We start from the raw sequence: 15105 nt of genomic DNA, 5'->3' as shown, positions 1-15105 counted from the left end.
TAAGGAAGTTTAATTGGCCCTTTAGGCGCAAAGAAAAAGAGAAGGTCAAATGCCTGAATTGCCAGAGAATTTTAAGCTGCAAAGGTTCCTCAACTTCAACGCTGCTCAACCATATAAAGTGTGTTCACAAAATTGATATAGGAAAAGATGATGCTCAGCAGAAAGGCATTGAATGCCCACCAGCCACTTCAGGAAACATACCTACCGGTCCGCTTGCAAAGTTTCTAGGTAAAAAAGAATCTATACGGGAAATATTCGCACGCTATGTTGCAGAAGATGGGGCGTCCGTAAAAGCGTTGAGAAAATCACGAGTGGTAGATTTTCTATATCTAATATTAATTTTCTCTTCTTTGTACCTAAGTGTATTAAATACACATTGAATTTGTTTTTTTTTTTTTTTTAATAAACGATTTGACTATTGGTATGTTAACCCTTTATTTTTAGCTGAACGGAAATTTTATTATTGGGCAAGTACTAAAAAAACGTTTTATCCGGTTTTCTCCGGATTTGATAACTTAAACCCAGATTTTTCTAATTAACATTTTTCGATTAATCCGAAACCCGGTTTTCGAAAAAAGTCGAATAATCGAGCACCCTAGTAGATACATATTAAAATTGAGAGTTCAGTGATCAAATATTTCTAGATTTAATTAAATTACGCTTTCGTTTGCAATGTGCATTGACTCAAGGATCTTCCTTTGAGCAACAAAATCAAAGCAATTTTATTAATTTTATACCCAGTTGTGTTAAGTACTCAAGGTAAGGACAACTTTATATGTATATGTTAACAGGAAGATTTAAGCAAACCAAATTTGGTCTATGGATTTAACTTAACCAAGATCATACCGGTAATGAAAGTGCGCGAAATTTTAATTTTACAGCAGCGAACAACTAAAACCATGCAAACCAATCTCAAAAACGTATTCGAAAAACCTGAAAATTTCAGAAAATTTTACGAATATGTATTTCGAACTATCGATTTTGAGTTCACTGAATTTCTTTGAATATGCAGTTTTGTAGCCCAATCGATTTTGGTCTCTTAAGATTCGCTTAGATTTTTGAAAATTTTGTTGCGACCATGTTTAAGATTTTTAAAGTTAAAAAATGTAAAAAGAAAAATCAATAAGTTTGAATTTAATTACCACAATCTAACAACTCTTCACGAAGTTGTTAAAAAACAAGCGCTATCCGGAAAAAGTGCTGATGCTTTCAGAAATTAATTTTCCTATAAGGGACATTTATTCAAGTGAAAAAGGCCGTTTCCCAAGTGTCAAGAGCCATGAGTCATGACTATTAAAAGACGTGTACTAACGTCAGTATATATATTTTTTTTATTTTCCCCGCAAAAGTTGGAAAAAATTTTCTACCCTTAGATGTCCGTTATTAGAGGTCTCCCTGTGTGTAAGGCGATCATTTGCATACAACTGCACTGCACGGGTAGAGTTACCGATATATATCTGACGATGTTTGCATACCGATACATGGCGTATTTCAACATAAATAATTAGCCAGTGAAAAAGGGATAGCAGGAGTCGGCGGTAACAAAATTTAAATCTTTTTTTGTTCACATATTTAAAACAAAAATACTACCACGAGCATATTGTGGAAAAAAGCCAACTAATTGTAGTGCGTGACCACCAACATTTGAAATAATTTTACGGTACATACATAACCTGAGAGTAACTACAAAGCGACAAAAGTTTGCTCTCACGTAGCTATAAGTGACAAACATAAATATAAGCATAAACATAAAGACAATGTCGGGCGTGGTATGACCGATTAAGTTGTAAGCAGAGCGAGATAGCAAGATTAACAAACATTTCATGGAAGCGTAAGCATGCAACTGCATATGTTTATGTGTGTGTGTGTGTAATTAGGCATACCAATAGATCATAGAATAGAACGCAACTAAACTATACGATGAACTTCATGAAAATTTAACTGTATATATGTATGTATGTGTACATCTGTACGTATGAATGTTCATTTCCAGATATGTATGTATTTTCTCACGTTCTGTTATATCTAAGTCGAGAATCTTTTATATATTTGTATATATGTACATACATATGTATAAATATGTACATATCTAAATGAACAATACACCATATAAAAACACTGAGTCTACGCAACAACGTATGTACTGCTATTCAAACAACTGAACATACATAAATATATATGTAGATAAGTACATAATATTAATGTGGCTGTATTGCTCATTTCGTATTCCTTCAGTGTCTGTTCAACCAACGGCAGTCACGTCCCGCCCATTTACGAACTCGCTACAATACCACAACGGCAAATACAAAAACAAATAATATGTATGAAGTAAATGAGACACTATGCAATATGGCGCACTATGCCGTTAGTGCGAAGAGTTTGGCACGATAATGTTGTGGTTCAGTTAAGTCAGGAGGTGGCATTTGAGAGGAAACAATAGCACGAACGTGGAACTTCTTCAAATGGGAATGACGAACAGAGCGTGCAGCTGCTTAAAATGCTACTGGTACAACATGTACATGACCGAACAGCTAGTCAGGTGCACGACATCACCCACACACTGATTCAGATCCATTCGAACCCATGCGCAACTTTGGATTTGTAAAATTGGATACATAGCCACACGCATAGTATGTATCATACATATATACATGTCACGTATGTTTATTTGTATGAACATGTGTTTTGTAAAACAAAAAGAATCTTTAGGTACTAACGTTTAGCTATTTAATGTTTTGTTTTCCTCTTAGAAAGCTTTTACGCATACAATGAAGAAAGAACATCTACATGCTTCCAGATACATATATATATATATACGGATACATGTTTTTATATGCATAGATGCCAAAACAATTGGAGAGATTGGAACATTTTTCTCCTTTTCCAAAATAGTAGCTTGCAACCCCATTTTGAAGGACAAGAGCACAGAAACAAACTAACAGCATCCCTACCGAACCTAATGCAAACTTGTCGCTCCAAAACACATATCCATGAACTCTAGACTAAGTGTGTACAAAAAAAAAAAAGCTGCCTTCTAACTTGAAATCATTTGTCCATAGGGTCTTACAGATATATCTTATTCTGGGTCCTTGTACATATAGTTTAAACTTTTTATTCTAAATTGGTTATTTGGCATCACATTTTTAGAACAGTTACGCCATGTAACAGTTTGTTAAACCGAGAATCATACTTTAGGGGACTACAACCGGTGTAGCAGACAAAGCACATAAAAACGACTTCAGAACTCAAAAACTCATGAGAATGCAATATAAAGCTATTCAAGGCCGAAATTCTTTCAACTTAAAAAATAACAAAGTTAGGGTGAAAAAAATTTCGACTGTATTTGCAAGCACTGAAAATGAATGTCAACCAACGCTCCGAATTAAAGGCCTGCCTATTGCGAATTTATTTCGACCTTGTTTAATTCAAGCGCTTATGTAGTTGTTATTGTTAATACTATTTTCGCATTTTTCATTTAAATTGCTAGTCGCTCCTTATAAACGTTGGTATCTATGATATATTAAAAATATGCCTTGAGTGACATTCTTAAAATAAAATAAACTACAAAATTAACTTATTTACGCCACAATGTAGACAAAGAGGGAAAATGATTGCCTCCACGAATAAGCCACACCACAGGGCCAAAAAACCTCTATTTCAACCCCAAAAATGCTACGCTCGGCTTTTCCATGATAAACAGACAATGACTATTTCGTTTGATACGCTCTGAGCTGTGTGCTCTGCTCTCTATTTCAATGTACTCTATTTTGCCCCATATCACTGGTAGATATTACACACCTTCCTGTATTCCACTGCATAGCTCAATACATACATACATAGATAGATATTAATGCGTGAGCATACATTTGAATGTAGGTATGTAGGTATGTCTGTTTGTTGTTTAACCTCCTTAGGCATTGCCAGATTTTCGTGCCTTTTGGTTTTATTTTGAACGTGAATGTGTCGTTGAATTATTCTGCACGTACTCGTCGTCAACTTCGGACGCATTGTGTTTTGTATAGAGTCGCCAAAGTCGTATTGCGTGCTCGTGCACTTCCTTTTTATCGTTTCGGTATTGAATCAGCTTGCACACTAACAATTCTCTGTGGCAGTTCGCAAAACTTTCTTTTACAACCGTTATCAACAGTTTGACCGTAAACAAAATCATCGGGAGCTACGGTTGATTGAGTGGTGCTGGTTGGTGTTGGCGGTGGCGGGTGATGATTCCATAATCAACCTCATACCTACCAAGGAGAGTAATAATCGACAGCTACGTGTAACTGTTGGACACAATTGTTAGCCAGATCACATTCGTTGTTCAATGCTCACGCGTGAGCATCCCTACATTGGTTTCGCCACACTCACTCTGGACTCGGTGTTGCCTAGCTGCCTGCGCCCACAATAGATATCTGATATTATTACGAATATTGACATGGCACATACCGCAACGTGATGCCATTTAGTAAGCGCGAAACGTACAAAAATACATTGAGACGTGCACTTGACGTTGCCCATTCGACACGCGGTCAATAAAAGCTCTAATTCATCTAAACGCACGTCGCGTACGGGCCATACTCGGACGCGGAGGATTCGATTGGAATAACTAATCTGAATTTGCTGTATTCGGTAGACAGTAAATTGCAAGTGCCAACCGGAAGGCCACAACTAAATGTCATTCGCTAACCCTTGCATGTTTCACTTTTCCTCATTGCAACGAGTCGCCATCCTAGCTTAAGCTTAAAAATAAAATGAAAATTGAAAACTTAGCCGGTTTTGAAAATCGATACTCTGTATGTTTAGTGTGGGTGCTGTGTGATAGTGGGGATAATCCTAACATACGAAATCGATAATAGCTGAAGCCTCGAATAACAAAAACAAATTTTTAAATACTGTGGTGCTAAATAATTATCACACTCACAAGTGCATACACTCATACATACAAATGGACTAAGAAAGTGCAATTGAATGTGAAATAAAAAACAAAATTATCTTCAAAGTGAAAAATGCACAAAAAATTAAATCAAAAATTGTTTGCTAAAATCTTTTGATAATTCTCAGTGCCAATTAAAAAAAGTTGATAAAAAATTATAAAAAAAATATATATATAATGAAGTATTGGTAATTATTTTTTCAAATTTCGAAATATAAAATTAAAAAGGAGCAGTCAATAACAATGTTGCCATATCAAGCAGTTGCTATGGATTATGCCGGCTACCAGCGGCAACCCAATCCCACTCATCCTGGTAATCATATGGCAAGTATGGGTTCGCTGGGTATGCCGGGCATGGGAGCAGGACCCTTTGCACACTCATGGTTGGTGCCAACGCAGGATCTGTGTGCTATGCCATATGGGAAAATGCCCAATCAACATCAATCCGGACCGGGGTTGCATGGTCCACAACAGCCATTAGAACCAGGGTTAGTTTTATGCAAAATTCACAAAAGTTTTTTATACAAATTTCAACTTGATCTTTAGTTTAAGTGTTTAATTATCATCAAATTGTTAGTAAAAGTGCAAATCCGAGTGCAACACTTGTGCAAAAAACATCGCGACCCTACCCCTACTAAAACCAATTGGTTTATGCTTATTTAAAGTATGAATTGTGTTGGAAGAAATTTTAAAGAATATCCGTAATATTAAATACCGAAATACTTATGTACATATATTTGTATTAAAAAGTTTGATCTCTTTTATGGTGCATTGAAAACACTGGATATGCGGTTTTACACCTTCATCAATAATACTAATATTATCATAAAGGAATAATATGCTATTGTACTAAAATGGTTCCAATGAATTACAAACATACTTAAACATACCTTCAAAATACCTACCACATAAAAAAACATTACAACATAATCTTGATAAATTCGTCAATCTAATCTTCTTTCATCGTTGATTGAGTTTAATTCAAAAGTGTAAACCAAACCAGAGAATTAAATCCTAATATACTTATGCCAATTTTATAAACAAAAGGGTGAGAATCGAACTGAGCGTGGAAGAAAAAAATTGCATTCGATGAGTAAACCAAAACAATTCAATTAGAACAAAACATCTGAAAGATAAGGTCATTGTTGTTTTTTTTTTTTTACTTAACAAAGGAACTTATTAAAGGTGAACTCAGGCATTACAAGTTGAATTCATAAAAGAAAACAGCGAACGGCGCAGAGGGATGAAAGTTTTTAGATTATTAATTCGTTTTTCTAAAACTTCTTTTAATTTGATGTGTTGCATTATATTGTGAGAAGACTTTACGGTGTGGTAAATTGAAATACTCGTAGCTTGGTGTCTATGTTGAGAGGGTTTCGGAAAAATGTTTCAATATTCTAAACCGTAAATTTTTTTTCCAAACTTACACATTGAAAGAAATTACTAAACTTATCAAGACCAAAATAACGCCACATCGATTTTAAAAATCGTATGCCAGCTAACCAAGTTACAATAATAATTTTATTTCTTTTCACATCAAAATTTTCGGTTTTCAGAATCTGTTTGTTTTTCCCAACGTTGCAGTTTCATAAAATAAGAAAAAAGTTGTCGAATGAATGAGAATTACTACAAGGAAGATACTTTCTTAAATAACGGCTGTGCCTTTCTTCGATAAATCGAATATTTGATAAGTGAGAATAAAGGAGTTGCTTGAGTAATTTTAAAAATGTGTAATCAAGAAAATAAAAACATAAAGTAAAAATAGTTTAATTGAATTCGATTCAATTCACTTTATTAAGTCTATGATTACAAAAATCTTACAGACTAGCAAATCTAAATTAATGTTTACAAAGACATATATTCTAATATATGAAGATTAAGTATAATATGATTCAACTTTATTAACAAAACATGATCTCGGGAGTGCGAAGTCTAGATCAAGAGTAGAGAAAATCTTGTTAAACTATGCGAGTGCCCTTGAAATAGGGTCATAATTAAAATAGTTAGCCCTGATTACTTTGATGTGGAAGGATATTAATACGATGTAGGTATAGATACGTGGACTCAATTGTATAAAGGTTTTTCGAAAGTTTCATATGGAAGCACTTCTTTATATTCAGTCGTAGGTTGTTCTTAATGCTCCAACTAGTTAGATTATTAAGATCATTTTGTAAAAGAATTACGTCTGACACGCTCGCAATGGTTTTGAAAACTTTCAAATCATCTGCGTAAAGCAGATACTGTGAGTTCCTGAAACAGGTACCTATATCATTAATAAAAAGAAGAAAGAGAATTGGTCCAAGATACTTCCTTGTGGAACGCCAGAAGTGGCTTCAAAGGAATAAGACTTGATATTCTCTATTTCAACAAAAGAAATTCTATTGGAGAGATATGATCTAATCCAGTACAAAAATTTAGAATGGAAACCCATCAATTCTAGCTTACGCAATAATAGGTTATGAGAAACAGTGTCAAACGCCTTTGCGAAATCGGTGTAAACAACGTCTACTTGATTACCAGTTTTAAATGCACTGCCAAATTGGGAGAATGAGGCAAGGGTCTTTCTAGGGAAAGAGAAAGCATAAATAGTTATTGGAGAAATGACAGCCGTTCGCTAATAGGTAAAGTATTTTTCATATTTGCAAGAATTTTACGAATAACTTTATTCAAACTGTGACAAGTACAAAATCTATTAATTTGCTTTTCGGTTCATCATAAGAATATTATTAATCCACACATGTAGTAATTTGAAATGTAGTTAATTGAAATTTTCAGTAATCAGTTATGGTTACACTCAAAACAAAATTTTCCAAAAATGAGGAAAATATATACATATTAAAATTAGGAAAAATGGTATAAGATATTTCGTCATACAAATCCTTCCCTAAATCTAAACCAGTAATTTTCTTAAAAATTTAAACTATTTTTCTCCTTGATTATAGGAATAATTTCCTTAAAAATTAAGAAAATTAAAAAAAAAGTAAATAATTTAATTTTTTAACTGTCACGGCCATGAATTCCTTATCCACTATATTCGTGCGAAAACTTATATGTAGCTATCAACATTTTAACCACCATTTACAAAATGAAATACCTCACCACAGTGCTTAGTTTCAATAAAAAGGACAAATGCAAAAAAATTGGAACGTCGGAAGAGGAGCTCCCAGTTGAGATCATTTTTGCACATTAGTAAATAAATATAGCCATATGTGTATAATAGATTGTTAATCCAGCAGTGTTGTTGTTGTTGTATTAACGACAAGGACACTCCCCGAAGGTTTTGGGGAGTGCTATAGATGTTGATGGTCCTTTGCCGAATATAGATCCGGTACGTTCCGGTAACAAAACACCATTAAGGTACTAGTCCGACCATCTCGGGAACGTTCACCCAACAGTCATTTATACATACGTATATAGTAATTTTATAAGCAAGGAGGGTCTCGGAGGGAATGCCCTTGTTCAACTTATCACTTTGGTATTATCGAACCTCCTCTGGTTTTCACAAAACACTTAGAAACCATATTTAATACACATTATTTGATTGGCTTTTATTATTTTAGGAACCACATTGCAATTTTTCAATTATATGGATTTTTAGGTAAACAACTTTAATTTCCTTTTTTTCTGTTTGATAAAATTGGATTAAGGGTCTTGTTGTGTAATTCGATTGGAAAGGAAATGCGTTTCGAATGCTCTCAAACTAAATAAATTTTTTTCGAGTTACAGAATAAAGTCCCAACTGTGCAAATCAAGTTCGAGAAAAATTAAATCATCTCGTAGCTCTCCCAAACAATATTAGTTATAAGAAAAAACCATTTCATTGGTTTTAAATAACATAATTCCTACGACTCAAGCCAAGTGTTAAGTTTTGGCTTTTGGCGTACCCCGAATATTAATTAGTAACCAAATCTGCAAAACGATACAAAAAACGATGAAAAGCGTTGTTGGCTTTGCATATTTTTTTAGCAGGCGAGGGAACAATGAGGACCTTTGAAGCTTTTTTTGTCTGTACGAAAAAGTTCCAGAATGTGCATTTTTGTTTTTAATTAGAAATGTCTTACATTAAACGATAATAATAAAAGAAAAATTCACTTTGGTATGCTTTTTTCACTGCCGATTGGTAGGGAGCGCCATGGCGGATAAGCAACATAAAACAAAAACGCTTCATAATGTAAATGGAAAATTTGTTCTTTAACACAGGCATAATGTTGATAAATCTGGGTTTTAAGATTTTGCAAAATACCTATGGTAGATAATTTATCAGAAACAAAACTATAAGCGTAGAGCGCAATTACCGAACTTAGGCGAACAATTACATTAAGTCCATATAATCTGAAAACGTCTGTAAATAAATCAAATATCTATCATGTCTACGTTTATTTATTTATTTGTTACTTATTTGGTTTGATCTATTTGTATAAAGAAGTGCTAAATATTGTTTTATCTCTTATTCATTCACCCTTTTGTTGCATTGCCTTGGCGCTCCGAAGTATGTGTGAAGTTTTAAGTCTGTAGCTCAATGATTAGTTTCACAAAAATTTATGGCAATATTCCCCTCCCCTTTTGTACTATTTTTTTAAATACCTCGATCCGTGTGCCTCCTCTTCTAATAGAAGTTTTTGTGGTATTGCATTCTTTTGGCTTTTGCAAAACATTTCAAATTTCTCATATTTAGCCTGATCGGAAGCAACATAAAATACAACAGAAAGATCTCTAAATATCTCGATCGCTGCCCTATCTAGACGAGTTTTTTCATTAATATTGTAGTTATTAAAAGCTCAACCGAAAAATTTGAAAGTTCGGAAGTTTTTTTTTTTCAATATGCGCTACCTAGAAGTTACTCAAAAATCGATTGCAAGATTTGCCAATTTGGTAAAAATTTAACAGTTATCTTCTGATTCAAAATTTACCTTCGACGAATTTCAAAAAATGGGGTAATCCTTTCTTCAATACAATGTGTGGGTTTTAGAAAAGAACTTTAGTAAGAGCTAAAACTACATTTACACTTAAGCAAATACATCAAACGCCCCTAAAATTTTGAAATGCGAAGCATTTCCCAACACAAATTCTCATTCAAATACCGCGCATTTCGTCGAATTTGAAGAAAATTGAGAAGCAAATGCGATCCAATATTACTAAACGCATTGAAACTATGGTCATTTTTTATTCTCCAAAACAAAGCATATAAAATCAAGATATAGCTATTGGGATAACAACACCTGGTACTGGGGGTCAATTCCCTAACTGTGAAAAACTGAAAAATTTACATTTATTAAAAACTCATTTGCACACAAAATTTACACTTAAAACTTTCATGCTATTCTGTAAAGTATTGTGCATATTGTTTTGCTGAATGAGCGCTGAATATAAAAGTCATGTGTCAGTGAGAAAATGTTTATCAATCGCCGTGAAAAGAAAAAAAGTTATTCTGCAACAGTGCGTATGAATTTTGAATGTCACATACACTGGCTGTCAAGAAAACTCACGAAGGTTTTATCAGCGAGTTTTCTTGATCACAGTTTTGCTTTACAGAATCAGAATTTCAAAGTTTACACAATATCATTTGTACAATTTAAAACTCACAGATAGATAGATAAAGGGCCCCTGAATTCGCCCTGTAGGAAAAATGTTAATGTTTGTTGATATTTTTGGTAATTATGTATTTCAAAAATTTTAATTTTCGTAAATTTTTTTGACTGTACACAAAAAATTATAGTTGCACAGAATCGCAACAAAGCTGTAGATGCATTTTTTGCTTGAAGACCGGCCGTAGTGCCTGTGTTTTGTCTTTCGTTTTTTCTTAAGTTTTCTTTAGCTCAATTTTTATTTTTTTTACAAAAAAAAAATAATTTTCAATTGAAATGTTAGGGGAAATGCGAGTGCAGCTGGAGTAACCGATTTGTCAATTGAAATACGCATTTGGGGTCAGTATAAATATAATATTAGGTTTGTAACTGCACAAAGATATTCGGCTCAATAAAATCGAGTTTATATCGAAAAAACATTTTTCACTTTTTTCACGGGGGGTGAGAAAAACTAGTCGATGCAATCACTAATTTTAATGAAATAATCAATATTTCCTTTCCACACAGGTTCAATTGCTTAATTAACGACAATCCGTTAGCTGACATTCAATAAAGCAATTATAAGATATTTTGGAATTCATGTTTTGTATGAATGATTGAGTTCAATAAGGGCTTTTATGTAGAAAAGTTGATTAATTATTACATTACCCCTCTATGTGAAACGCAATTTTGGAACTACCGCAGTTAAGTTGCAATTTAAGAATGAACTATCTAGAACTACGATAATGAAAATAGCGGCACCGACATATTTCTTCACTCCATCTCCTTCTAATTTTTATTTCATATTCATTTCCTCTCATTGGGAATAAATACCGGAAGATCATTATTTGAAGGTGATGAGTCAAAACCAAATTGAATGAGTGAAACTAAACAATTTTTAATAAGGACTGTTCCGAAAGAAAGTGCACACTTTATTTTGTTTGTAATTTGACGAGCTTATACTTTTTTGCCCTCATTTCTTCTGGGGAGTAAGCATATTTAAACCGGTTGATGAATTAGAGAAGGAAACAAAAATATGTATCTGTTATTATTCAGAGGTTTAATTTTACCAGCTTCTTAATTTATACACCTTTTAAGAGAAAAGTAATCTTTGCTTTGTTTACTTTTATCAAGTTTTGTAAGGGAATGGAAATTTCAAGCTTACTGGGACATGTTTTGCATGTCATTAATACAGTACCGTACAATAGAAATCAGCTCTCTGATGGATCAGGCACTTCGGTCGGGATGGACATACCTGGGCATCTGGAGTCGGTTTAAACGCCGACGCGGAGAAAATCTATCTAGTATTATTTAATAGGAAATATGAGGTCCTAGTTAGGCTAAGCCTAAGTGCAGAAGGGTAACCCTACAAGAAAAATATAGCACAAAGTATGTAGGAGTTATACTAGATAGTAAGTTGTCGTGGAAGCTCCAAGTGGAAGGGAGCGAAGAAGGCCTCCGCGACACTGTATGCATGCAAGAGGATGCTAGGATGATCGTGAGGCCTATCACCCAAACTCTCACATTAGGTATTTACGGCAATTATCAAACCCGTACTTTTCTATAAGGTTCTTGCTTGGTGGACATTCACACAAAAAAGTACGTGTACGAAAAGTCTTTAGGGAGTATGTAGAATATCAATGATAAGCATAACGGGAACCTTAAAATCTACCCCGACAGCAGCATTGTACGCCATTCTACACATCCTGCCTGCAGACATAATGGCCAAAACCATCGCGTTAGCAACTGCAACAAGGCTTAAGGCCTCGGCGCAGCTTGAGTGCAGGCCATATGGCCAAAGCAGTATAGCGCCATCTAATATCGGGAAAACGTAAAATGTATGGTTTCAAATTAATGGAAGGGGCCGGGTCTGATGTTTACTGTGTCGATCCAGAAATAAGTAGATCCTACAGACTGCCATATTACTACAGCGCCTTTCTGGAGGAAGCGTGCTTAAGCTGTAGTCGCGTCAATAAATATATTGATATTCAGGCAGCGATTAAGGTAATAATCTCAAACAGTACTTCATAAATAAGTGCTCTGTAATGCAAAGAAGCATTGGAAAAACATGGCTCAGGCCGGACCATACATCTATACTGAGTTCCCGGTCATAAAGAGATAGAAAGTAACGAAAAGGCCGATGAGTTGGCAAAGGAGGGTGCATCATTCGCTGAAATGACGATAGACGTCCCAATCCGTTTGGGAGAAATTAAAAGGAGACAGGAGTTGCATATGATCTATCAAGCAGGAAAGGCGTGGTCAAAAGCGTAGGGCTGCAAAATTTCTAAGACCATGTGCAAAGCCTACGATATCAGACTCACAAAGTGGCTCATATCTCTGAAGAGAGAAGACTTGAGGCTCAAGATGGACATAATAACCGGACACTGCTTTATGGCGTCACATGTTTATAAGTTAGGCCTCGTCAGTAAAAGCAGGTGTAGGAAGTGCGAGCTGCAGGAAGAAATGGTTGAGCACGTTCTGTGTTTGTGTCCTGTGCTCGCCAGGTCAAGGCTCCAGTTATAAGGGACGGCAGAGTTGCCAGGTCTTGAGGCAGCAATTCAGCTAGGTCCCATAAAACTTCCAGTGTTTGCCAAGAGAACGGAGTTATTCTATAACATAAGTCCTGGTACCTGATTGTGGTTCTTCCGTTTGGTCGTCAAACTAATTCTGGTAACACCATGCATACACTCAGTCTATGTAAGGTTTTTATTGACTGGCCAATTCAACCTAACCTAACCGTATTATGAACACATTCAGTCTATGTTAGGTCTTTATTTGTCGGACAGTTGAATCTAACCTGACGCATCACCGTTCGATTGGGCGCAATTTTGGGAAGATTGGTAGATTATGTCCTTTTCAATTAGCGGTTCAAAATTGTTTGTTATACAATCCTGTTATAGATCTTATGAAATGTGCAGAGGCCAAATTGGGTCAAAATAAATCTCGCACATTTTGCTGTAATAGAAAGATGTTACGCGTTGCTTGTTTTTTATTTATTGGATACGCAGGTTTAAGGGTAATGAAAACCCTTACTTCATAGATGCTGTATTTGGATTAAATTGCAAAATTTAGGGTGACAACTTTCTCCTTTCTATGTAACGGGTGGGACAAAGCTAATACTGTTTGGTACATCTAATAAACAGAACATAAGACTTATATAATTTGGTATTCAAATCAACATTTTTATATAAAGTTGAAATACGGTAATTATATTTCTAATTAATCACTCGAGTGATAAATCACAAATTGATTGACAGCTTTTCCAAAACAAGCTATTTCAACCTAATTAAATTAGTTAAATCAGCACTTTAATTTAAGAGAAAAAAAGTATTGAAAACGCATTTAAAGATAAAACTCCATATTTTTAAGTTAATTGAAGGTTTTTACAATATTTTTGCCTACACTGCTTCCAGTTTTATAAGAAAAATTATGTCCTCATGACAACTCTATAGGTGATCCGACACATTTCGGGAAATAATTAATTAAAAATTTGCACTTTCTTTTCGAAACAGTCCTTACAATACAAAATTAATTGCCCTACCCCGTTTGTAAATCGGGTCTTAGACTTCATACAAGATGCGGCCTTATTAACAGAACTTTGAAGGTATGTACGACCTTTCTGTTAGGATAGGTCGATATATAAGTAGTCTGCAACTAGTTGCTATATCTGTAGTTTACTATTCACTTTATTTTGTACATTCACATTTAGATATAGATTTTAAAACGTATTCACAGCATTCCAATGCAAAATTTAATAAAATCCAATTCGTTTTCGGCAGTTGGCCCGTGGCAAACACATGGACAAAGAAGTTTCCATTGAATTTGCTTAACGGTTGGTTGCCTTAATACGTTTAATTGCTCAAAAATATTTTTTATGCTTTAAGATATAAATCTTTTAAAGCAGCATTCAACTAGATTGTCAACACAAACTCACGTCGAAAATGTATTATGACAAGTTTTTAAAAGTAAAAGCAAAAACAAGATCTTAGCTTTTAAATGAAATCATAATAAGTTATCATATAATCAGAAACAAAGACACTAACCGTAAATTTAATGTTATTGTTTCACATACCGGCTGACAACAAACAAAAATATTTATTTACGTATGTATTATATAAAAGAACAGATGTGCATCGGCTGTTAAATGTCAGTACGCAAAATTTGTTGATGACCGTTGTGAGGTAGAATCCCAGATATAATGGCATACACAGATACGTACGCACATACCTACCTTGGATACAGCAATATTTTCTTAACAATTAAGCCGACAAAAAGCTGCTGCAAATTTTGCCGCAAGACTCAAAACTATACAACTTTATATAAAGATGATCTTGTACCCAGTACAAAATTTTAACCTTACATAAGGCTTATTTCATATGGCCAAAGGGCTTATGGTATCAGGCCTTAGTTCTATAACGAATATTAGTTGTATAGCTTATTTTTTAAAATACTCCTCATCTCTCTGTACTTATGTCATAAAGCCTAAGCGCATCTTAAATAAGGCTTACATAAGAAATTATTATAAGCCAGCAGGTAGAGTATAACCACCTTGTTATAAGTTTTATGGACCAAATAAAATATGACTTACATAAGGACTTATTACCCGATACT

The 15105-nt window shown here is 34.4% G+C and overlaps 1 protein-coding gene across 1 annotated transcript in view; it reads left to right on the top strand.

The window, feature by feature from the left end:
• The first annotated feature begins 3996 nt into the window (after positions 1–3996).
• Positions 3997–15105, top strand: part of trh (trachealess) — a 59034-nt gene continuing 47925 nt past the window's right edge. The window contains exon 1 of the mRNA XM_067790868.1: positions 3997–5418. Coding sequence (XP_067646969.1) covers positions 5174–5418 — 245 coding nt within the window. The 5' untranslated portion in view covers positions 3997–5173. The remainder of the gene's footprint in view (positions 5419–15105) is intronic.

The sequence above is a fragment of the Eurosta solidaginis genome, chromosome 5 (genome assembly GCF_040869045.1).
Source record: "Eurosta solidaginis isolate ZX-2024a chromosome 5, ASM4086904v1, whole genome shotgun sequence".
In the NCBI taxonomy this organism is placed as follows: domain Eukaryota; kingdom Metazoa; phylum Arthropoda; class Insecta; order Diptera; family Tephritidae; genus Eurosta; species Eurosta solidaginis.
The sequence above is the reverse complement of the archived record's forward strand: the minus strand, read 5'-3'. Positions and strand labels throughout refer to the sequence as shown.